The sequence below is a fragment of the Ixodes scapularis genome, unplaced genomic scaffold (genome assembly GCF_016920785.2).
Source record: "Ixodes scapularis isolate PalLabHiFi unplaced genomic scaffold, ASM1692078v2 PGA_scaffold3__209_contigs__length_174095766, whole genome shotgun sequence".
NCBI classification, from domain to species: Eukaryota; Metazoa; Arthropoda; class Arachnida; order Ixodida; family Ixodidae; genus Ixodes; species Ixodes scapularis.
The window spans coordinates 24,465,501-24,491,785 of record NW_024609868.1 but is presented as its reverse complement, the minus strand read 5'-3'; the positions used below and the strand labels follow the sequence as shown (position 1 = coordinate 24,491,785).

The following is a 26,285-nucleotide window of genomic DNA, read 5'->3' as shown; positions in this document are numbered from 1 at the left end:
CTCTGGTTTTTGCAAATTGCAGCTGCCAGCCTCAGTGCACTGCATGTGCTTAAAAGCATAAAGCAGCTTGTGGCAGCTACAAATTTTTAAAATGAAGAATGTGGCACCAGTGCCATCTATTATTGCTGTCTTGGTGAAAAAAATAAACCCAAGAGATGCTCTAAGCACAGACTTTCTCGGTAATTTCCAAAAGCGTATGAGGTGCACCAATGTTTCATCTTGTATTCTCGGTATTATTCACATCTTCTACTACTGTACTATGACGCATCCTCAGCCTTGCTCTTGGTAGAACTTGCATCACATAAAACCAAATGACCAACAAAAAAGACTGCAGCTAACTAGTAATCGCATTACAACTGCTTCAACCTGGCAAACCACTAACGCATGGGAGTCAACACACACATGGGAAGCAGATTGTGTTATGGAAAGATAAAAGCTTTGTTAGAAGGGCAGCAACCACAAAGAAGCAGAGAAAGAGAAAGCGGAGGACGGACGGACGTTAGTGGTAGGCACGAGGACTGCCCACAAGCCGGGCAAGTGGACAAATGACGCCTGACCTCCTGGGCTGGATGCGTCCAGGTCTTCCGTGTCGGTGACGTCTCCCCCAGAATCGAGCTCCAGCCCACTCAGGCTCCTGGACAGGTCTCCCTGGGGCGCAATGAGGAACTCCCCTTCGTCCGTGAGGTTCCCAGAGTCGTCTTCGGTAAAGAACGTCCGCAGCAGCTTCTCCGCATCTGTGCCGCCCGTCACTGAGTAGGGGGCCTCCCTGCTTTTCGTGAAGCGTTTCTTTCCCCCACCGATGTCACTCTTAAGCTTCTTGGGCTCCCGAAGGGCAGCTTTCATGTGAGTGGCCAGGTTGACAAACTCACTCTCTGATGCGATGCCTTCCTGGACCTTCGGCATGGCAGAGGAGCTTGGCTGGGACTGAGATCGCTGTCTGCGGTGCTTACGGTCAGTCTTAGGACCCAGCTGCGAGGCTAACAAAGGGTCGTTGCAAAGGATGGTTTCTTCGTCAGTCTCCCACGAATCTTGCGCCTCGCAGCTGTTTACGCGCATCTCCTCAACAAACCTCTTCACTTTTACCGTCGCCTCCTGGGTTCCTTCTTCATGCATCGGCTCTTCCTCTGCGTTCCCGAGCTCTTCCACATCCGTGTGACTCTCGTCTTCCGACGCTTCTTTCGCGGGCACACATAGCTTCTGGTCATCTAGTTCTTGGTCGCTCATATTTTCCTGATCTGTCTTGTCGTCGTCCTCGTAATTACCTGGGCTGAGCTGCTCTACCATTTCGGGAAGGTGCTGGAGATGGTACAAATCGAGTCCTCCTGGAGCCATTTTTCTACATCCATCTGGGCTCTGCACCTTGTGTGGCGATGTTGAGTCGTCCACCACTTCTTCCAAGGTTTTAAAAATGTTTGTGCAGCTGGGGTTATTGTTGTTCTCAGTGGCTTCAGTGTTTTCGCTTGTTTTTCCAGCCATGTTTCGTTAGGAGGTGAGAAATGCCTTTAGCGTAGTGCTTTTGAGAAAAGTGGCGGTGATGAGAAAGCGGTGCGAGTGGTGCAAATGGTGCAGAGCAAAGAGATGACGACAATCAAGAAATCCGAAAGAAAAAAAAAAAGAATTGGTTTCTTGTTGGTTTCTGGGAACGACGGATGACGACTGGCTTTTATTGACTGACTGCTGGCTGATTGATTTTTCGCAGGGAAATGAATGGCTAGTTTTTAGAACGCTTCCCCTTGCCACGTTTCTTTTGCTTCTTGGATGCTGAAAACCGGCAACAATTGAAACAAAGATATAAGATGGGCAGAACTCATTTAAAAACTGCCTGTTGTTTTGATAAGTAAGACAAAAAAAAAAGACATAAAAATCATAAGACAAACCTGATAAGGTGAGTTTGCTTGCAGCATACCCCAGAAGAAAAAACACTCATTTGAGATTCAAGCTCATCAAACTGGTCCAAAAGTTCAAAACGATAACATCTTCCTCATAAACTGGATCACTTACAGAGCAACACAATTAGATATAAAACTTCACATATTTCTAAGCTATTAAGCAGTACCTTTTAGGAGTTACCTATCACATCTTGTTCTTCAGAGGTAATAGACTAGACAAGGTAATGACAAACTATAAAAATGTGCAAAAAAGTAAATGCGTAATAGGTCCCAACAACAATCACAAAAGGCTGTATATATTTTAAAAAAATTTCTATTTGGATTTTTCACCCTAAAAGGCTTTGCAGTAGAAACCTTTATGTACAAAAAGGTATTACTATACCACTGCACTGAAATTGCAACCTATGTTTTTCTTTCAAAATTTTTGGGTGCATTTTTCATAATTTAATCTGGAATCATCAGTTACGCAGGTTTTGTTGCAAAGATCGCACAAGGAAATGCAATATACTTGGCCGATTCTCGGCCAAGAACTTAAGCCATTATGAACTACAACAGCTGCCCCTAAAGTGCAAACAAGTTTTCTACAAACTTTGCATTTTGCAATGTGTTGAGTTTGAAAATTAAGGTCCCCCAAGAATGCGTCCTTAACAGTTCCATTTTATCAATCTCGTCTATTATGGCCTACTTATGATGCAATCAAACAAAGATCACTGTTCCCACGTAATAACTTTTTCTGTTCTTATACGAGTCAAAATGGTCTATAGGATGTTTTACTGTAATAACCTAACATTCTTAGTTAAGTATGAACATCTCTGACCTTTCTTTCCTTTTTGTTTTGACTTAAACTAAAATGTGGGTGGCCAATTGAAAGTAGGAATGCCTTACTGCATAATTTTCACAAATCAATAAGCTAAGAATAGAGTTTTGCATGACCAGCATGTGGCATAGTAAATTAATAAATTAAAATATGCGACTGCCAATGTAAGCAAGGCAAGGCGCATAATTGGACCTCATTATAATAATACTTTACTACATGAAAAGACTAGTTGGATTTTTAACATTTACTGTGTGGGACTGCTGTGGAGGACACAAAACGCTTAAAATTAAAGCTCACTCAAGATCAGACTCATGTCGTATGGAGGATACAAAATGCTTAAAATTAAAGCTCACTCAAGGTCAAAAACATGTGTCATAAAATGTTTTGAGGTCATCACTGTGACGTTGGATACAGAAGGCTGATTACAATATTAAATTCTTCATGCCTAAGCTTGAATTGATACTTTTGTCAATACACAAATTACATCTGATTGCAAACAACTTGCATTTTATGTGTGCAAGAAGTTCCCCACCTATTTCCGTGCGCCACTGCAAAGGCTGGTACTTTGGTCAAACCTTAAAACAAAAATATCTTTGCTGCATTTTTGATGTTGCAAAAACCTATTGTTTTTTTTTTAATTTTTTCCCTCTTTGCTAATGTAGAAGAGTGGTTCACTACATCATCAGTCTCATATTGATGTTAGTTTTTCGGACTTATTCATACAAGCATGAACCTTCACTAATAAAGCAAAATCAAACAAAATAAATCCGGTTTGTGTTACGTGTCACTCTTCAGTTTAAAAAGGTTCAACTGCACACTGATTATGTGTACCCTGGTTGCTTCACTATTTCCTTACAGAGCATTTCTTTTTTCCTTTATGAAATTTATTTTTCTTTCTCTGACACATTCCTTCTTTTGAAGCTGAGTTGCAAAGAGAATCGAATGAAACCAAGGGCATGTGGTCTCGGTTCAGTGGACAGGACTCCAAGCTGGACACAGATGAATGTAACAGCTTGTGCTCGTCGACAACTTTCTTCGGTAAAGGCGTAGCCTTCTTTGCCATTGGCGGAATCTTGGATATCTTGTCGTAAACCTCCACCAGCGAATGAGATAAGATTTTCAAATCTCGTATCATTTCTCTCGAGCTGTCTTCTTGGTCTCCACCAAGCGATGCTCCGGGGGATTCTTCAGCGAGGTCCAAGACCACCGGTGGTGTAAACGAGCCAGAAATCCCACTGGGCTCCTGAATAACGTCGCACCCTGCTTGTTCGTCCAAGGCGAGTTGAGACCCGCTAAATGTGCAGCGTGACTTACTCAGGTAGGAAGTTCTAGTGCCACACCCTGCCTCTCCAGAGTCATGTGATTCCACGCAATTCTCCCCATTGGGTGTTTCAGGCTCCAAACCCCCTGTGACGACACCTCTGTGATAGTGCCCTGTTATGTGCTTGCCATCAGAGGAAATTGCCTCATTGTTCGAGCTCACTGTTGCATAGACAATGCTTGTTTTTTGGACATCAGGGCTCACCTTGAACCCACTTTCTGTTGCATGCTCTTCCAACTCCACATGCCCCTTTGCTCTTGAATTAGGGTTTAATCCGAGGCTCTCCTGTGTTACACCCGAAGTCCCAAGGAAGCAACTGGCATTTACATCTGAATGCCCAGACGTTTGTACACTGTTGTTCCGGTGGTTCTGTAGAAAATTGCAGCTTTGCAAAGTTTTTCTTCCTTGATCATGTTCGTTTATGTGTGTGCCACACGCTTGGTCCTGCACTAGAGGAAAATTATGTGGTTTTACTGATTTGACTTCCTCGATGTCAGATGTTAATGCACCGATAGGGAAGGAAGCTTCCTCGCATGTTTTACGAAGACTCATTCTGCCATTGGGTTGGGTACATCCCTTTTCAAAAGAATCGGCAGTACTGAAACAATATTTATCATCCAACATCCCCATGCTGGTGGTGGCTTTCCTTGTATTGGATGTAGAAGTACCTGAAATTACACTCTGGACTTGTTTTAAGCTGCTTATTGTTAGATCTAAGTGTGAGTCAGACAAGAAAACGCTATCTCCAGAGTCACAAAACAAGACTTGACTACCATGCGTTTTCCCTGCAAACATGTACGGTGCAATCAGTTTGCCATTATCAGTAACTCTTTGCCTTGGCCACTTCAAAGTTCCAGTGACAGAGGAACTGCTATGCCTTCCAGTTCCCAGTGATGCTCCACTACTTTGGCAATCTTCTGTATCTGAAAACAAATTTGGTTGGAAACATGTACTTCCAATTATAGTACTGGCAGGCGCAAGAAATACATGACACTCGTTCTTCTCGGTCAGGAGACCACTTTCACAAAGATGCTCCATAGGGACCGCTTCACTTGGCTCCATTGTGGCTGCTGATTGATCCTTGTCACTGATACATGCTGAAGAAGCAGGTGGAGACTCTGTAAGTGTTGACCCTGCCTCTAAAATACCATCTGTAGATTCTGGAAGACAGCGACTGATTTCTCTTCCATCTCTGTCATCCCATTTTAATGGAAAGATAGCAGTGCCACCACATGGTGACTTCTTTATGAACCTCCCAGCATCGCTACTGTCAGAGGTTAGATTCATGCTGCTATACATGTCAGGTAAAGTACATCTCAGTGTCGATAAATGTCCAAATGATACGTCGCATAAAATAATTTTAGCGTCATCTTGATGATCGAGTTCCACAAAAGCACCAATGTCATCATTGTATGCAAGATCCTCCTCGGCCTCAGAGTTAGGTGGTCCAGAGGAGCTGCCATGAGGAGTAGCAGTTTCACTATGGCCATCTTCAGACTTCTTGAAAGCTTCAAACATACTTCTGCATTCCAGCTTGCTAGGAGGCCCCAGGCTGCTATTCTGCTTAAAACTACCGCATCCTTGAGGAAGGTTCTCAGAAAATTCCTCGTGTCCTAAGATGCCATCTTCTGTTCTTGAGTCTGTCAGTTAAAGGCAATGAAGATCTTTTTAGTTCCAAACAACTACTACGTACAACTAAATATCAGGATGTCTGTACAGGGTGGAAGCAGGAAGACTTCACAGGGTCTACTTTGCTTGCCACAGGTACAGTTTATGGCATGCTTTTTGTGTGCATATCTGTATGCACGCATGATGATGGGACAGCAAGTCACCAATTGATAATTGGTTAGATAACTTTGTAAAAAAAATATATATATATATTACAGACGCTGCTCTTCAAATATGAACTGCTGCATGTTGCACACAATTTTTCAACCAAGCATGCATCATTTCACAACGTTAGAGCACAGCAAACTGCTTTGTCCTACTAGTAATGTGGCAGCATGACATATCTGAAGGCCATATTTTGGAAGAAACTGCAATGGACCAATGGTGTTACGCCTAAGCTTGTAGAATTTTAACTAGTAGCAGCTTGCGAAACGTGGCGGCATTCAGTCTGGTCACCCTATGCGCGGGAGTAGCATTAATTTCTCATTCAGATTTATATATCACCAGTATGGTCTGAGTCCACCTCTAATGTAGGAAAGCGAAATGATATAATAGATAATCGTCACCTTAGACCCATCTGAATATGCAGTCTTTGCAATTCTGCAATAATCCGGTATATGTGTTACTGGTGCATCTAAAAATCATGTTAGGAGTTGTAAAACGTTAATCTGAAAGTAGATATTGTTTAGTACTACTATACAGCAGACAATGAATATACTATAATAAAAAAAATTTGTCCACCACACAAAAACAGGGGCAAACTCAACTAATCCTGACCACAAGAGGAATATCCTTCCTATCCTTCGATATTCTAAAAAAGGGAAGATATTTTCCAACTTTAGCAGAAATCCACATTATTGATCATGGTAAAAATAAAAGAGAAGAATTTGACACAAGGTATCTCGTCAATGGAACTATGAGCTGATTGAAACGTGAAGTACATATATAAAAACTACCAAATAAAATACACACAAAATGTGTTCGGATAACTTTTTAAAAGGGTGGAAAAATAAAAAAAGCAAAACAATCTCATCACGCGCTCATTCATACCAAAGAGTAAACAAAAGTGGCAGAGCAAGAGTGGAAAGAGTGGTGGAAATGAAGTTGTTTTAACTATAGCTAGAGTACGAGAACAGAGTCCAGTCCATTGAAATGGGCAAGAATTTAAAACCTACAGGGAACGACTGGCTGAAAGGTAGCCTCTGCCTTTCAACAACTTTCAATCTTGAGCCAATAGATGGCTCAAGATTATATTTTGAGCCATCTATACTGTTGTGCCTTGGAAAAAAAAGCACAAGTGGAACCCTTAACAGAGAAACAATGTGCCAAAGATATTAGACCGCTAAGGAGAAGGAATAATGTGCAACATGACTAAGAAAATTTCTGTTTTTGTGTAAATGTTCAGTGCCAAATACTACTTTACTAGGTACTGCCAGCAAGAGCTAGAAATAATGCATTACTATACCCTGTTGCAGCTTACAAAAACCAGGACAAACTCTCCCTGCGAAGCCCTCCATCCTTTCCACTTAGCAGAGCGAACGCCTGGGAGGGGGCGAGACGAGGAGACGAGGGACTCGAATATGACGCAAGATATCTCGCCGGCGTTCACTCTGCTAAGTGGAAAGGGTCAAGGACTTGATTATATGTTGCTCCTCAACATGTGTAGGAAACATAATCAAAAAAGATTTTGCAAAAAACAGAATATTTGAAGAGAAAAAAAATTCCGGGGACACCTAAGCACTTTGTATGAGTTGTGAATGCAAAAGCATGAAGGTCGTTCTTCAGGTCCCTTAGTTTGTCTGCAGTGCACTGACGTGGACGGCCACGCTTCACTACTGCCGAGGTTGCAGCAGTAGTGAAGCCAACGATATAGATGCCTCAGGCACTGCCACGTCCCTCGGTTCCGAAAGGAGCAGAAGCAACAGAAGGGCTCGCTGCTATATAGCTAAGCTAAGACAATCAGAGAGCCGAAGTTGGACTTACTCCACAAGGGATTTTGAATTCTCCTCCCGGAACGCTGCAGCCGTGAGGCTGCGTCAATCAGTCTGTGCATTCCCTATTTGCCACATTTCGAGTCGACTGACTTTCTCACACTCGTTGAAATTATTGCAGCATAAACGACTGCTTCGAGGAATTCGTCAGTCTGGTTTGAAGAGGGGCGAAAACAGACCTCTCAAGATACCCTCCTGCCAACACTGGCAACTAGTGCACTCAATATCTTTCCTCATTATTTTCTTTTTTTATTTTCTCAATTCTATATTCCTCATTTTACTCGAATAAATAATCACAAATATTTTTTTGTCTTAACGGACGTCTTTGTAAAAGTCTGTCAGTGAAGTTACAGGTTTACCTTGGTCAGCCGGACCTACAACAGTCATGAGTAGCAGTGTAACAAGCTTGGTGGCTTAAACATTCCCACTTCATTGTGACTATAGATATAAATAGTTGCATATACGTAGCACCACTGTTCTTACTTTTCTTCTACTTCCCGTAAAGCAATGACAGTCGTAGTGATTACAAGTGGAAAAAGATTCGGCTAAAGCTTGTAGAACTTGTAATTTTAAAGGGCAAAACAGGCTTATTGGTTAAATAAATACAAAGGACAAGCAGTGCAGGTATAGAATATTTTAACAAGAGCCAAATACCCGAATACAACACGAAAAAAATATATCTAGTCATAAAATATGTGGAATAGTATAAAGACAATCTCGTCTGTGGCATTGGGCAAAAATGCTGGCATGGACGGTATACTTTGCAGCGCTGTACATTGAAGGAAAAAAAATGATGCTGTTCATTTTTTATGAATAAGCACAAGAGTATGGTGAAGAACTATCACTGTAAATTTCCAGAAAATCAAAGACAGTTTTTTTTTTTAATCGCCCCTCGAATTTTTATAAGTTTGTACTTTAGAACAAGTTTGGAATGCCATAAAAATTTGGAATTTTGAGATAAAGCGATGATTTCTATATCATTCGAAAGAAAATTTTAATGAGAATAAATTACACAAATTTTACTGTTGTAGTTACTAAATTTTCCTAGATAACGGCTCAGAAATCTAGTGACAATACGTTAACGGAGCCAAGTTTGAGCATTTTTAACGCAAAATATATAACCACCAGAATGCTGTATATATCTAAATCAATAGTTACCATAATCTATTACAAGTGCAAAATATTTGAGATTTTTTACTTTTGTGGTTTGCATAGTAGGTGTCACCAAACATGACAAGAACAGAAACTTCAAAAATTTAATATACTGTTCTGGTGCACTCTATTTTTGTCTCATCAAATATTCTGTTTATTGCAAAAATCTTTTTTGATTACATTCTCTACAGATGTTGAGGGGTAGCATAAAAAAAAATGCTTCTGGATTTGCGTGCATGACCTTATCTGAACAATGCCAGCTGCATTCTTGCCTTGTTGGTCTTTCTTTGAAACACAAAAATGTGTAAGATTGATTTCAAATTGTTATATCAAGCTCTCAAAAATGGATATGCTTGTGACAGATGAGCAAGTTATTAAATAATTTTCAGCTCTATAATATCTCTTTCTTTTTTTTTTTTAAATAGCACCAGCAAAACAAATTGCCATAACTTATAACTAGGATTTAGTGTTTTCTGATAAAACCGAAAAACTCGGGAAAACTCTCACCGGTAACGTTTCTGTCAACTTGGATTTATCCGATGAACTTCAAATATCAAAATCACAATGTAAAAAAGAAAGGTATTTTACAAATAAGTTTTTTTCAGAGAACAGGATCATTTATTTGATTTGAGTTTTGTTTGAAATCTCAGAACATTGACAAAAGAGGTGTGTACTGGTTATAGGTTGGGTCAGGACGACGGGTCATTGTACTTCTGGGTCATGACAAAAGCCACTGTTTCGGTTTCCAATTTGAACCATATTATTTTTGCACCTGAGGGAGAGGGTGGGTTGCGTTTTTATAACAGTGAAAGCTTTGAACACTTAGATCTTGTGGAAATGGGGGGGAGGGGGGGGGGAAGGGAGGGTGAACTGCGGCTGAAATTTCAATATTCCTCTCTTCACAACTTCTCCGGGCCCGTGCAACCGCGGGTGGAGTGGTGGAATAATATTAGAAGGAAAAAAGTTTCCAAACACTATGTTCGTGAATTTCTAGATCTTAAAGTATCAACGTTCACTGAAGCACCACTTGTTTCCAAGTTTTGTGGTGGGATATTTACTATTACGAATGTCAAGGGCATTAGTGTCAAATCCACCACAAAATATCATTTTGTAATAGAAAGCTCTTATAAATTTAAAGCAGAATTTTTAAAATTGGGAACAGAGCAATATTAAAGTTTGAATTCTGGAGAATTGAGAAAAGATAAAATCCGATAAACTTAGAAATTCTGGTAAAAAATAAACTCAGATAAGCGCCTTCCAAATTTCACGAAAATATGAAAGCCGAAAACACGGACCCTAGCCTATAAAAAGTCGAGATGGCCTTTTTCTTATATGTATGCCCACAAAAGCATAAAAGCAAATCTGTAGTTATTGGGCTGCCATACACTCTATATCGCACTCACAGAATCACGGCACAATAGCAACCTTCTTTCATTCCCTCTTTTTGTTCATGGGCTAGAGGAGGGCATCTAGAACACAGCATTCAACATTACAATCTCATTCCACATTTAAAGATAAAATGATCCAGTCAATACCAAATGCCAGAGGAAAACAAAAGCCATTAAACCTCATGCACTTCTGTGATCCCGTGAAACACACCTCATTTACAGTCACTCTAAATACTGCTGCTAGAAAAAAAAAAAAGATGCAGACAAATATGCACTGCTAATTTCCACCCCTTATTCGAGCTTGTGCTGCAAGCAAACTCACCTCTGAAGTAAAACACGCTGATGCATAACAAACACACACACAAATGAAAAAATTGGGAAAAAGTAAACTCAGGCAGTAGGTCAATCAAATGTCTAGGCTCACCTGCAGACAGAACAGAGTGCTAATGCAAAGGGAGTAAACCACATAGAGCTCCACTGGAGCAATGCAAACTGGCAACGATTCTGTTTTCCCCCTTTGCTCCTCCCCCATCGGAAATTGAGTTATTGGATTAGCGGTGGTCCCCAGGAGAGTTCTTAATCCTTTTACTGCCTTCCGCATTTCTATGTTTCTGCTAAGCCCAATGTCGCACACAGACATAAATAAGCTGCGGAATGGAGAAGCATTCCTGCCTGCTACCACAAATAGTAATAATTGTTTTCAATGTTTTTATTCCACAGAGCACAATACCCCTGGCCACTTTTTGGAAATGCTCTTCTGCTCAGGGAAATACTCTCTCTTTTATGTACAACTTTCTTTACATGTTGGAACCTTGAAGAGAGCACCGCCAACAGCTCTCTCTGGTGATGCAACATCAAATCACAAAAGCTGGAATACTTTCTGGCTAATTAATGAAAGATAACAACTCTGAAAATATTAAAATTAATTATTTTTGGAGATTTCTAGCAAAACATTTTCCTTCATTTTAAACATACACCTATGTATGTTTTTTTAGTATGGTATTTTAGCTGTCTTGTATTTGTTATACTACTTGATGCAGTATAGCTAAAAAAAAAGGTATCCTTACAAAAAAAAAAAAAATCTGATAGGTAGGGGATGCAATAAGCTCTAGCACATGCATAAAAGGGGCTAAGGTGCTGACAGCATATGCAGGCTTGCAAAACAACTGCATTCATTCCAAAGCCATAGCACAGCCAACACCAGGAAAAAAAAAAAAACCCATAAAACACTTAAAAAAATGTTTTCCCAGTTTTGTTGAAGGGATACTTTGTGCCATCAAAAATAAATATTAAAAAACACAGTATAATTTAATTGAACAGTAAGAAACAGTGGAAAGCAATTAAGCTAGAGAAAAAATGGTAACTCAGATCAATTTATTATTGGTAGTGTCGAATCTGCAGTTTTGGGCTTCTGTGATGCCAAAAGTGTCTTATTCGTATCGCCACAAATTTAGCACCAAATACTCTAGAGAAGCCACAAAGTTGCCAGAGAATGACATGTCCAATACATACTAACACGCAGAAACACCCCTCATTAAAATATACCTATGCACAGTAAGACTCTTGTAACTAGCCCAAAGGTATGCAAATGTGATTGCTGTACCAATACATGTTAACATGTGCTCAATGCAAGCACCACAAACATTTTGGGTGGTTCATCTACGAGTGCATGTTGTAATATAATTCGTAGTTATCAGTGGGACCATTATTACACTGGATAGTACTCAAATAGAATTTAAAATAAATAAGCTATACTAATTTGGTCCACTGATTAATAACCCACTCCAAAATTTTCAGTATCAATATTCCTTTTTTTTCTTTACAGCATGATCTCACCATGAAAATAGTGAATTGAAGTTTCTATGTTGTAAACCCTTACATGGTCAAGTCTAGAAATATGTTAAGAATAAGTTGTAGCAGCAAGTAACAACAGTTATTCTGCGTGCCAAAGGCATGCACCTTATCTGGAAAACAGTTGTCAATGCATTTAAAGAGGACCAAACATACGTGTTACTGAAGCATGCACCCAAGTTATGGCCTTTCAATACTGCTGCATTAAACAATGCACATTAAACAATGCCTGCATTTTAAGTACCGAGAACAAAGACAAATATAATAATGGGACATAAAGAGCATAAGGAATGTTCCTAGCCAAGTGCATACGCATTGCTGAGGACTCATTTGCTCCAACTGGCTTTGCTACGAGACGCTCTACTCAGTGGTGTAGCCAGGAAGGAATTTATGGGGCTGAAGCCCCCTCCTAAAGTCCTTGCCAACCTTATATCACGTAATCAAGCAACAACAAACATGCATGGACAAGAAGGTAGACACAAAAGGGCCCTGTTCTTGTGGCTCTCCTTGCCCTTTATTACATGACCATCAATCAATTGGCCTAAATTTGTTTTAATGCCCTATAATTAGGGTTCGGAGTTTTCGGTTTAAACCGAAAAACACCGATAAAAGTATGCCGAATCTGTTTTCGGAATTTCGGTTTTAACCGAAAAAGGTCAGTTTGTAGGTTCAGCATTTTCGGTTTGAACCAATAAAAACCAATAAAAGTACGTCTAACCCGTTTTCTAAAATTCGGTTTTAACCAAAAAAAGTTCAATTTTTTAGGGCCGCGTTGAGGTGGGTGGGGAAGGGAGAAAGGGAGAGAGCTTTGCGAAGTTCGACATTATGAGACGTCTTCGTGATTGCCCTCTTCCAAGGTTCAACATGCAACCAACAAAAGAGGTCGTGGATTGGCCTTCGCGGGACATCTGTGTCTTTTCTGTGATCGGGCTTAGTGTGTCAAATTCCGGGCCCGAAAAAAAAAAAAAAAAAAGTTTGGATGTAGGTTAGTATAAGGGTTTTCGCTTCATGCACTTCAGAGGACATCGAGGAAAGCCGTCAATACCTTTCTTAACACGCTCTCTCAAACTTCCCTGTTGTTAAAAACATAAACATGATGGATCTTTTTTTTTTTAGACATTCCGCTGGTTTTTGTACGGTTACCACCTCAGACGGCCACGTCGTCAGAATGGGAAGGAAAAATAAGCGCGCTGAAGAAGTTATGCCCGCGAATTCCTCGATTTTGAGGTGTGTCCTGACGCAAGTTGTAGCGAGGACCACGTATGTATCTGTGTCGTTATTCTTTGAGTGATTGCCAATATCACAGCTATGAGGACCATCTGATCCGGTGTCCGATGGTGCTTCTTTTATAGTCACCGAAAAAAAAAAAAAACGGTAAACTGTTTTGAAAATAAATATACGCCGAAAAAAAACAACGAAAATTTAATTTTAAAATAAACACCGAAAAAAGTACGCCGAATTTCGAAAAAATAAAAACCGAAAACGCAGAACCTTACCTATAATGTACTACTATACACATGCACTAGGCCTCCTAATCCCTCCCCCCAAAAAATATTCCTGGCTACTCCATTGATTTTACGATTAAAATATTTGTTTATATTTATACTGCATCACATCGTATTGCAAGAAATAGTCAAATGGAGCACACCAATGAAGTGGCACTACCTCTCATTACGAAAACACACTTTCAAACTAGTACACGAGGCTTCCCCAAGGCCTCTGTCGAGTTCCTCCGCCCCGCAGACAAAGAGCCCGAGGCCTACCTTTCTCCTCGACCTGTGTGTGGAGCAGGGGCTCGGACGAAGAGGCGTCTCGCTCGGCAGTGGTGGTGGTGGCGCTGCTGGACAGCGTGGCAGTGGGTTCCGTCTTCTCGTCCTCGGGCAGGCTGGACACCGACACCTGGCTCGTGTCCAGGTCGGAGGCCCATGCTTCGGACTCCCCCGCCCTGGGGGCCGCTCCCGGACCTTGGCTGCCGGGCTCGTCCATCTCTGTGCACATGGGCGTGCATGAAAGAAATCGACGGATGTCTCTGTCACGCACCAGCAAGTTGGTCCCTCTAGGCACCGATAGCTCAAGCAATGTGGGGCGTGGATAGTTTCAGTGTTATGCGAATATTTGAATTTTTGAATAGTACGCTATTTGATACTTGCCTCGAAGTGACCTGCGATATTCATATTTGTCGAAGTCTTGATTGCGGCATTTTAGCCCCGTTGAGTGCGCTTCCTACCGAGCACCGGTGCACTGCGGAGAAGCAACACCTGCGGAGCTTGCTTTCCCGGGTGTTGTTTCTCCGCAGTGCACCGGTGCTCGGCAAGAAGCACACACAACGGGGCTACAATGCCACATCCAACTTCGATAAGTACAAATATTGCTGCTGCGTGCTTAGGACGAAAGCACACTTCCAAAGCGGGATAATGCACGGGCACACCTGGTGTATTTAGAAGGAATGGAAGCTTTATAAATGTTGATACCTACATTGCAGTAAAATTTTCAAAACTAAGCTGGCTGTTACGCATGAACATACGTTAGGCAGAGATGCCCCGACAACCCGCAGGGATCATTCACGACTGAAAAAGGATTACTTGCATGTAGCAAGAATATTTATAAATTACTAGATAAGGTATAGCTGAGCGTCTCTATAGGTTTAATTTAATGTCAAATGTGTTGTTTACTTGCCATCCCAATGTAGGCATTGGACTTTCTGAGGCCACATTTAAATAATATAGTTAGATTGAAATTAACTTAGCTTAGAAATGGACAAGTGGAAGCTTGGGAACAACCTTCACGAGTTCAGCTGGGTTGTCGTTTAAGCATGGTGCAGTAGCGAAAGGCTTAGAGAAACTATTCTATATTTGATTTGAAAATATTCGGCCAAAAGTACTTTTCGCTTCAAACTCATGCATACAGTTCTTGTTTGTGATTCATTCTTCAACGTTTTTATAGGCTAATTTTTTGTCAGTGACTGTACCGGCAAAACCACTGAAGAGCTGGAAACTTCTATCTCGAAACATAGTTCAGTTACGATGCCTACACTGTTATCATGTACAAAGATAGTAACATGCTTACGAGTGCACATAGTTACTCTTGCTCACAAAGAATTAGTTAGGTGTGAACCACCTATAAAAAAAAACTGAGATAACCAGGCTACAAGTGCAATGACTCCTGACCTGCCATGCAGTTACCCATGCCAGAAAGAACACCAATTCAGGATCTGGATCAGCACAATGCTCACAACACAACTCGATGCAATGACTCAAACGTACCACTGCCCATAGATGCACTCGTCACTCAGGCTAAAAGAATAGGAAATGTGATTATATTTGTAAACTTAGGATAATTTATTAGACAATAAATATTCAGACTGTAAACAGTTACAGAAGCTCCATTGTGTGGTGGAAGCATCAACTAAGCATTTCCAGAAGCGAATGCAATCAAACCAAGCACCTCAGAAATATAAATATGTTAGTTACTACACTTTAGACTAAGTGAAATGATAATTAGTAACAACAGTTATTTAAATACTTGTAAATAGTTACCGTATTTGCACAAATATAATGCGAGTTCTTTCTCGAAATAACGTGCTGCATAATGCACCTTGCATTATATTCGAAATCGAGTTCAGTCAGGAGGCGTGCGAGTCTGTGCTCAATGCAGGAGACCCGGCGGGAAAAAAAGTGGGAGTGTGGGAGGGAATTTGCTATGGGGCCACGCTATCCCTGCAATAGCTATTGGGCCACGTGAAGGAATAGAAAACAAAAAAAAATTTTTTTTCATCACTTATGTGTTTGTACAATGCGCCCGAAAAGCACGAAAAGCATGCAGCGTGGTGCCTAATGCGCACCACGCTGCCAAATGCGAGCACTGGCCAATTCAAGCCAAATCAAGCCAGGCCAAGTAAACACAAGCCAAGCCAAGACCCCCTACCGTGTTTATGCAATCTTGCAACATGAGGTGTTTGTTTACGCGGAGGAGCCAGAACAGAAGTGTTTGTTTATGCGTAGGGACCAGAACAAGAATGAGTGTGATTGTGTATAGGGTCCAGCAGTCTTTTTTTCTGCCTGCGCATTTCTTAGTTTCTGCTCCAGAGTGGCCTGGCGTTTGTATGTTGGTGATTCTGCTTCCTGCTTTGCTTTGCTTGTGGGGTGTGGAGAAACTCAGCGTAGAAAAAAAAAAAGGAACTACCAGGCAAGCTGCGCCCTGCTGCTGCATATCTGCAAAGTCTCCCTAAGTGGATTGCAAATGGAAGGAGCTGAGCAGTGAGGATGAGCGCAGTCAAAACATAAACTGATATTTCTTTGATTTCCATTCCCTTTTCACTTCCTCTATAACCCCCAAGTGCGGTACATTTACACAACCTCAACTCACATTATAATAACTTTTTTTTTTTGTTTTCCCTTTCTAGGGCATCAAAACCTGCCCTCGTTTTACATTTGTGCTGCGTTATAGTCGTGAAAATACGGTACTTTACAGCTCTGGAAAGTTGAAACTGATGTAGGGCTTGGGATTATAGTATACTTGAAATGTTGAATGGCTTGCTAGTAGCAGTGTACTAAAAGTAATTTTAATATAGGGAGCATTGTTATGTCTATTTACACAATCCCTGAATGGGAAGCTTCGTTACTAATGAGCACATTTCAAGGTACATAATTAGAAATTACTGGCACTGCACTTCCTGTCTTATTGCACCCTTTTACTCTGCAGAAAATATCCTGGAAATAACCGCAAAGCTTCATTCGCATAAATGTTCCATTCTACAAGAGTTTGCAATGTCTCTATTGCAAAGTCTAGCAATTTAGTGGAGTGTTAAGACTTGACTGTGTCACTTATAAAAATGTATTTTTTTTCATCTTAACAAGGCTTCACGACTGGCCTTTACCAAAGCCACATAACTAAGGGTACAGCAAACGAACTTGAATATCTAACAACCAATATTTCAAACTTAAATATTGAAATTTTTCCTTAAAGAAGTCATGAAACGCTTTTTCAACTTTTTTCTGTTTAGCTTTCCTCCTCAACTCATAAATCGCACATTGTACCAAACAGTTCAAGAAGTCTGAAAGAAGGGAGTCCCCTCTTGCTCGGAATCTCGCTTGTGTAGCCCGGACACAGCCATTGTCCCCCTAGAAGATTAGCCCGTCGCTCAAATTTCCGACTAGTTGCTTTCCCCACCCCGTTCACCCCGAAGCTGACAGTGCTGTGGAAGCTACGTGCTCGTTGGGCCAGCCACACATTTTCCACGTGATCACGCCCTCTCGCGCATACCGACCCGCAGAGAATGAGGTCAGGTGATGAAACGGAGGCGGCTGATTGGTCCGGCAAGCGCGTAGCTTCCACCGCAATGTCAGCTTAGGGGTAAAGGGATTAAGTGAGGTCCGGTGTCGTGTGACGTGCGCTTGGGCCCTGGTGACGCGCTGCGGGGGCCTCGTTATGGTGGCTAGTAGCCCGGTGACGCGCTGCGGGGTCTGCGGATGTATCACAGTGAAAAGGCGGAGAGTTTACGAAGGGAAGGAGGTACGAAATAGTCCGCTATGTTTTGCAAATTTTTGTAGCGAAAGTCAGGCTTCTGACTTTCTACCTTTGTTCTTTTGGCCCACTGAACGATGTGCTCTTAGTAAAATCCCAATATAAATTGATTTACTCCAGCCCAAAATTCGTTTCATGGGTCCTTTAATAGCTGGAGCACAAAATTTTTCCCCCAGCAGACATCAAGCTAGCTCACCCTGGAAGATAGTGGTCTTAGTCACCGTCGTTACGGTGTGCTTGACCGTGCCATCGTCGTGTACATCTTTCACCTGCGTAGAGGTCACTACGGTGTCCTCGGAAGGCTTGGTCCTGAATGCCATTGTCTTAGCCAATGGTTCGTCTGCAGGGGGTAGGCAAAGGAACCAGGGACAAGCACCATTAGTCATGCAACCATGCAACCATACAGTTGAGAACCTATATTTACAAGAACACACTCAGGCCAGTCATCTAAAGTGCTTGACCAATGCAAAAGAGATGAATTCTAACGCGCACAAAAAAACACACACGAAACAAACATGTCAAACGAAGCAAGCGAGCAAACAGCCATACTCTGATCACACACTAAAAAACAAGTTTTCTTCCAACCGGCAGAATATTAAAACCAGCTCCCAAAACAGGATCACAACATGCACGACTGTCTCGTACAAGCCAAAAAACAGAAAAACTTGAACAAAAACAAGACACTAAACAACCATCCAATCAGGACGCACCACCAGCGCATAACAACATCGTTACAACACAGATTCAAGCTTCTGCCTCGTTCCACATGCCAACCAAGGAGGTTCCATGGGGAGCATGCAAGCCACTGCAACTGCAAAAAGCAGTCCAAACTTGTATGGCATGACAGATACCTTTCTTGTGCAAACCAGTTGTTGGAGAAGGGGGTGGGGTTTTTGTGGCTTTTGTAACCTTGTGTGCTCCTGCTGGCAAGGCAAGGAATACGCCCAGTCAAATAACGGTTCTAGGTAATTGCATAAAATTTTACGCTGCAAATACTAACTTTTAAAAAAGTGCAGAGATGGCATTTTAAGGACAAATTAAGTGTAGCCTCCTGGTGACACTCAAATTTCAGAGTCTGGATGTTATCAAGGTAAAAAAAACACCAAAACTATCTGACTAATGGGATCAAGCTATGTTATGGGAAACCAAGAGTAGAAAAAGTGCAACTTCAGTTTGCACTCATACAATGATGCCCAGATACTTGAAGTGTTGTACTGGAAACTTTTTCTGTTGTTCTTAGTGAAATAGTTGCTTCTAAACCAAAACTCCAGCATCAGACAGCAGTGTATAGCATTCATTTGTTGACTCGCAAGGCCCAATCATCACACAAGTTTCCCCAGTTTGTTTAGATCACAATGATTTTTTCTGTGTAGTTCATTTCCAAAGAAATAAAGTGCAGCATTTTCACCACTATACCTTCCACCTTCTGACAAAGCATCAGGGCTGACAAAGCACTGAGATATTACTCTGTCAGCATGATGCATGTAGATTAGGTAAAAAAAAAACAGGCCAAACTTCAATGTTTTTGGAGGTGTCACAACATTCTAAATGCTTTTGGAGCTAAATAAATTTACATAAAATAAATTCTTGGAAGTATAGAAAAAGAAAGTGACCCAACAGAACACAGCCCAAGCATAGGTGATGACAGTTTACATATACCAAGTGTTTCATCAGACATCATAAAAAATAAACTTCCCTGTGAAAACTGCATTGCACCGAAAACCAGGTACCTAGTGCAGTACCCGAGAGACCAATTTATAAGGTACATACCATTTTTAATAATTAAGTCTCTAATTTCGTTTGCTCAATTAGCTTTTTATTAGTAAAAATAATCATATGATTCCAATTAGAAGCTTGCCAAGCTCATTTGAAGACCATATCAGTAAAAAGACCCAGTGTGTGTGGAAAATGTGACGCTACATAAAAGGTACCGCATGTGCTACAGGAGCAAGGCTGGCAAAACAAAAATCTGGTTAAGAGACAAAAACTGTGCATATGCATCAGGTTTATGATGATGTCCCGCAAGTTTCTAGTTGGAACTAGAATGCCGTATAATATCGCGGAAGTACCCACTTTGTTAAAGCACCTACTATTAATATTTCCCAAACTTGGGTATTCTGTGAATTATATGTTAAGCACCCTATTTGACCGGACAAGTGGCGATGTCTACATTAAAACAGTTTTCAGTGAAAGTGGGGCGGGTGCCTCCTTGGCATTTTATGATATGTTAATTTTTAATAATTAAAAAATTAATTATGCAATACTAAGTCACAGTTAATCCTTGTAAATGCTATCTGCCTCGATAAATAAGCCCAATCACCGTGACTTAATATAGTACCTATCTTATTTCTGCTGATATGCAGTTTTCGCAGGAAAATTTGGGCCAACCTTTGGTGAAACACTTTGTGTACGCTCACAACACCTATAAAAGGACCCAGTCGTTCTGTTCCCTATAGACTGCAGGTAAATATTAAGACACCTTTCTCTCCCTTACAACAACATTATCAATGTTGGAACATTCAAGAAATCAATCTAAAACTTTTCGTCACTAACAATGATACTAGTAACCATATTACATGCGATATCAGAAAAAAGTATAATTTTGAAATAGATTCCAGGAAAAAAACACATTTCAGCATCTCTAAATCAAGAGCATTGTCAGCAGCTGCTATCAGCAACCTGGCCTCTGCATCTCTTCCAATGCCAAAAAAAATTATTGATTCACACAGTGCATTGCTGCGTAATACTAAATTTTATATCATAACAGTCTATGCACTGACGAAATTTCAATTTCTAGTTACAAGTACACTACAACAGCCTATGGGGCAGGAGCCAAACAGACTGTTGTAGTTCTACTTCACAAGCAATGCTGCAAACAAGTGCACAAACAGCAAGTAAAAAAACACAAATTACAGCATAACTTTCACAAGCAACAAAACAAGGCATATTAAACATAGTGGTATGATCGTTATATGCCCAATGATTGCCGAAAACACCTTTCAAACATTTTTTTTTCCCTATGCAAGACTGGGATCAAGTTTTCAGGAACAGCATAAAAACCTGAATGTATATCGAAAATTCACAATGGTACAGCCCAAAGCGAACATAGAGCAGCAAAAGGCATTTCAGAGTCACAGGCAATTTTTCATTGACAATTTATCCAAAACTTTTGAAAGTGACATAGGAGCATAAAAAGCAGAAGACATGGAAAAACAAAGGGCAAATTGCATCATAAAAGCCACGACCAAAGAGCAGTTTGGTAAAAAAGAAATATGCATAACTTAAACAAGGGTCAAGACAAAAATTTGTGAAAGATATGACTGCCACATCTGTTGTTACAACAAACCATGTATCCAATCTTTTGTTTTTCCTTTCCATGTTTTTTTTTTTAGATGATTTTTACGCAAAGTATTACTTTCATACTCCGGCACCAGATTTATAATACATGAATTCTGATGTGCTTTTCACATCCACATGAACATGTTTTTTAAGGCATAGCTAAAATATGTTAAATCCCACAACAAAAAAGTGTTACCAATTTCCAGGTACTTACCGTAATTGTCAATGAGTGCTTTACAAAACTACCAGTAATAGTAACTTAATGTAGTAGTAATCCTACTATTTTTATAAGTTTAAATTTTCCACAATTAATACAAACATTTTTTTATGTTGCAGTTGGTTTAAGAATAAAACAAAGCTATAATCTCTTTCTTAACCTTTCAAGGGATACACACCAACTCTAAAACATTTCATCTAAGTAGGGAGTTTCATGGTATTGATCATAAGCAGGGGTTTTGTAAATTTGTTTATATATTCACTGAGGCCTCTCTACAGTGCAAAGATAAGCTGCAGAACATTAGTAATGACACATCCACATAAGACAGTGTAGTTATAGATACTTGTGTGCAAGCAAACATTTTTTTTTTTTATAAAACTGGCTTTAATAGAAAGAGGTCTGAAATCATGATATAAAATTTTCTCACTGTGCCATAGAGGCTGGAAACACCCAAAACACAACAAAATCACCAATCAGCATAGGAACAATGCAGAGACTGACAATAATTAAAACCTAGACCATGGGTTAGCAGGACAAAACACCAGCAGGCAAACAATGCAAAAAGTATGCAATCATTTTCTTTAACGAGCACATCAAGAAAATTATGCCCATTATGATGACCAATGTTAGACAGCACAGGGCAATACAATCTGCCAACAAAAAACCCATGCAGTTTCCAGGCTTCATGATAAGAACCTGCATAACCCTAAGAGAGTGTGGTTAATGTCAAACCCAATCCGGTAGTGGAGAAAGACACCAAGGCTAATAAGATGAATTTAGGGCAATAAAATACAGCTGCCACACTTGCGAGTAAGAAAATAAAATGCTATCCCTGCCTCATCATTTTTCTTCAGCTATGACCTTTGTCATCTCATATATGAAGCCATAGAGGTAATTATACTAAGCCCTGGTTTAGTAACAGAAGGCATGAATACAATAAATGACCCACAGGACAGAATGGGAATCTATCTATGATACATTACAACTCTTGATTACACTAGTTGGATTAATCATTAATAAATAGCATGAACAAAGACAGAATAAAAGTGATAGTTATTGTCATATCTGTGCCTTTTTCTGCTCCTTGTTTTTGCTACTTAGCAATCACAGTCAATGTTGTACTAAGAGACATGAAGAAACTAAGCTTTACCCCAAAATTCACTTTATCCTGCAGAACATGTGTGATAAGTGGCTCGACTGTATGGGGAAATTATCTTGGCCATATCGATTCATGGAACATAATGACTGGTCAACTGTTTTGAGTGATCATTGTTGTATTTAAATTTTTCAGTTTCTATATACACTACCTAGATGGCGCCACTGTCCACCATTGCGCCCGTGTGTCAGGGTCGCGTCCCCGTGGCGCTTGACCTTCCATGTTGTTTTCCGTTATATAAATGAGTACGCCACCAGCCACCATCCGTGTCGGACGCCTCTTTCCTTCCAGGGCCTTCCCGCACCCCCGGCCCCGCCGGTCACCACCTTGTCATGTGAGACCTCTAGCCTTTTCCGCAGGCCCACGCAGGAACTGCTCTCTTTCATTTTACGGGTGACCGCCTTTTTTTTATTTACAACAATCATGTTGTCAAATCTGTGACCAAAACATTTACTACATCTAATGACAAGAATCCCATAGAAGCATTTGCTCCAAAATGGCGAACATGTCCTGCTCGTTGTCCCAGTTGGTTTTCAAAGGATTTAAATGCATTACAAAAAAAATTGCATTATCACCAAATGTAGAAAAAAACAGGTGTGGACCTATGGCATTAGAAGTTCAGTATATATCGTTGTCTGGACAAAAACCTGTATGATTAAGATTTAACAGTATCTACTTGAGTACCATCGAACACAGTGTAAACAATTCTGACACTTTGCTAAACAGCACTTGCGTGAAAAAGAACAAAATATATGTCTTTGTGATGACTCCGGTAATCACTTTTTGCCAGCCAAAACCGCAAATTGTTTTGCCGACTTCTTTTGTACCTGTTATCCCCCTGTGAATCAGTGTTACTTGAGGTCCCGTCGGTGTTAATTTCCCAAATGTTTTTTTTTAATGATAACTGTAGACGACGAGGATATTTTAGAAGTCATAAATCAACTGAAACCTAAATTATCATTGCGTGTTGATGGTATATCTACTTTTATTATAAAAAAAATTGCTGTTATTTATTCGCCCCCGTTCTTAGGCGCTCTCTTGCACAGGGACAATTTCCTGAGCTTTGGAAATTCTCTGTCATGGTTCCTATTTTTAAAGCCAGTGATTCTACCTTAGTCAATAATTACTGTCCTGTTTCACAGCAGTGTGGATTCGCAGTAGTGTTCAAACTGTACATGAGCATGTTTATTTTTGCTCGAACTCGACGATACCTGAAGTTCAACACGGTTCCTAAAGGGTAGGTTCGTGGAATCAAATCGAACAAAAGTGCCGTAAGGGCACCCACCCCCGGGAGATTGCTCGTCCCATTTTTCTCGCTAAATGTCCGTAACCCAAAAATTCCGAAACATTGTCTACCCCCCGATTCTCGTAGGAATCGCGCAATGTTCGACGAATCGCATCAACTGTGCAATCTTCGGTACCGGTAATTGTGACCAGCTGGTTCGCAGCGGGTTCCTGCGCTTTTGTCTGCAACCTGCGCACGCAGTCTCGGTCTCCATGACGTGCAAGTTTGCAGCGAGTTTCAGCGTTTTGTGCCGGCGACCTGCGCGCGCAATATTGGTTCCCGTGGCATGCAAGTTTAGTCTGTTTCCGCATGTTTATTGCGCCATAAAAAACTAATCTGCTGCATCCACAGTCTGCAATATTCTTTCCCGTGACACGGGGGTTTGTATCGAATTCCCGCTTGTTTATTGCGTTGAAACGCTAATTTGCTGTGTCCACGATCTGCGGTATCAGTTTCCGTGTCACGTGGTTTGTAGCAGGTGCCTCTAGTGTTTATCATTATTTTGTTGCTGTCTGATTTCCAAAGATAGCCCACCTCATATTTTTCACCATTTATCCCTTCATTTTGGATGGGTGCCCTTACGGGATTTGACCGTACGCTTGTTTTTGGGTTACACTGCTCCAGTTGTTTCCAGTAGAAGAGAAGTTAACACTATATATTTTGACATGACAAAAGAGTTTGACCATGTTAGTAATGACTTGTTACACAAGCCTGCCTTAAATAGTTTCAGCCCACATACGGTATGCGTGACTGGTTTACTAGATGTCCGAGTGGTCGCAATTCCGTTCACATTTTTGACAGCTACTCTGAAAATTTACTGAGATCCGGAGTGTCTCAGGACTCAATCCTGGGACTTTTGTTTCTAAACATTATTGTTCATTGTGTAACCAATGCAAAGTTTCTTCTATTTGCTTTTATTAGGTGGGAAGTCGGTATCTGATTGTTATCGCCTTCAAGCCGATATAGACCATGTTTTGAAATGGAGCTCGAGAAGTTGCTTATACTTAACTTCCAGAAAACTAAATGTATTGTACTTTATAGAAAGAGCACAGTCATCTTCTTTTCTTAGATATGGGAGGCATCTTGATTCCCAGGGTATCTTTAATCAAGAATCTTGACATCTGTGTTGAAAGTTTACTTTCTTCTAGTAACCATGTTTCTGTCACTGCGAATGCAGCATTAAGAACATTAGGCATAATTTCACAATTGTGTCGCCAATTTTCAACACCTTTCTGCCTATTGCACTTGTATAAATCTTTTGTTTGATCATGGCTGGAAATTGGCTCCGTCATTTAGAATTCCTTAACCATATCACAAATCCTTGCACTAGAAAATGTACAAAAACTAACCACTAGAATTTTTGTATGCCAGTTTCATTAGAAGATGTTTCTACCATTATGAAACTTTACTACACCAATTTTTGTTGTCCGAGTTTGCTGTAAGGAGGCAATTCCAACTTTTCATTTCAGCACAAAGCTGTTCATGGCAATGTGAAATCAACTGATATATTAAGGTCAATAGATTTTCGTGCCCCGCCTCGAGTCAGACAAAGCTTTTAAACCTTCTATCCGTCATGTATGTCCTCTGTGCCCCCATTAACAAGAATTCAAAATGATTATAACAATGTGCATCAAGATAACACATTGATATCTTTTCCCTGTTTTCATGATTTTAATTTAGATATGCATAAATAGATGTCTTCTTTCTGAGTATGCCAATGCATGTTTTGTATCTATTTTAGTTTTGTTTCTCTAGCATTTTTTTTTTAATACAGGTTTCGTGTTTGATGTCAGTGTAGTATGCACCAGTCAGAAAACCATGTTTGTGGGCACAATTGTCAAATCAATAATTATTGTTATATTACTACTATAACTATCATTAGGTCTCCTGGCAACACGTCTGCTGCAACTTCAAGCTTACCAGAAGGTCTTGCTTTCAAACTCTGACAGTTTAAACTACCCTCACATTTCATTTATTATGCTTCGAATGAAATTCATCCCCAAAAAATAACCCTACCCATTTCCTTCCGAAGTAGTGTTGCTGGGGAACTGCCGAAACATAACTCACCACTAGAAATCACCTGATTGAATAGGCAATCTGAGTTCGGCCAGTGGCAGTGATGGTTTTCTATGAGAACTTAAAGGATAAGTGAGCAAACAAAGTTTTTCCTTCATCTTCTGAATAATATGATGCTTGTGGCACAGTCAAGGGCAGCAAATTTACATAGTGCGAGACCGCTGGCATGAGCAAACAATCGTCACTTTTTTTCTGCTTTTCTCTTAGAATCGAAAGGCTGTTATCAAAAATGCTCATGTAGTGGAAGGTACTGATTTGAGGAACTAACCTAAGCGGTACAATTTTGTGCCCACGAATACCTTTCCAAGTTAAATGTGGAAAAGCAACGATGTCGTATTTGTGCTAATAGTGCCATGTAATGCATGTACGAGTGTACGAGAATCGAAGTTAAGCAACATACTATATACAAACGTTTTTGGTAGCTTGCCAAATGTCAGTTTTTCCCCCATATCTTTTCTCTTCCCAGTTTGTCCTGCGTGGACTACCTCACGGGATGTTGCGGTAGTGGTCATTTTTTGTACTTACTTCCTTCTTTCATTCAAAGCCAAACACTATATATATATAAAAACCAACACAAAAGAGAATATTTGCAGAAGAAAAGCAAAAGAGAAG

The 26,285-nt window shown here is 40.5% G+C and overlaps 1 protein-coding gene across 10 annotated transcripts in view; it reads right to left on the bottom strand.

Moving 5' to 3' along the window:
* LOC8029528 (ankyrin-3) overlaps positions 1-26,285 on the bottom strand; it is a 225,125-nt gene that overhangs the window by 19,230 nt on the left and 179,610 nt on the right. For 7 of the 10 annotated variants that reach the window (XM_042292344.1, XM_042292345.1, XM_042292347.1 and 4 more), the window contains 3 exons: positions 18,452-18,523; positions 17,797-17,940; positions 13,841-14,065 (listed from right to left, as the gene is read on the bottom strand). In XM_042292344.1, the coding sequence (XP_042148278.1) occupies positions 13,841-14,065; positions 17,797-17,940; positions 18,452-18,523 (441 nt within the window). The remainder of the gene's footprint in view (positions 1-13,840; positions 14,066-17,796; positions 17,941-18,451; positions 18,524-26,285) is intronic. The other 3 variants (XM_042292349.1, XM_042292352.1, XM_042292353.1) reach the window with 2 other exon arrangements.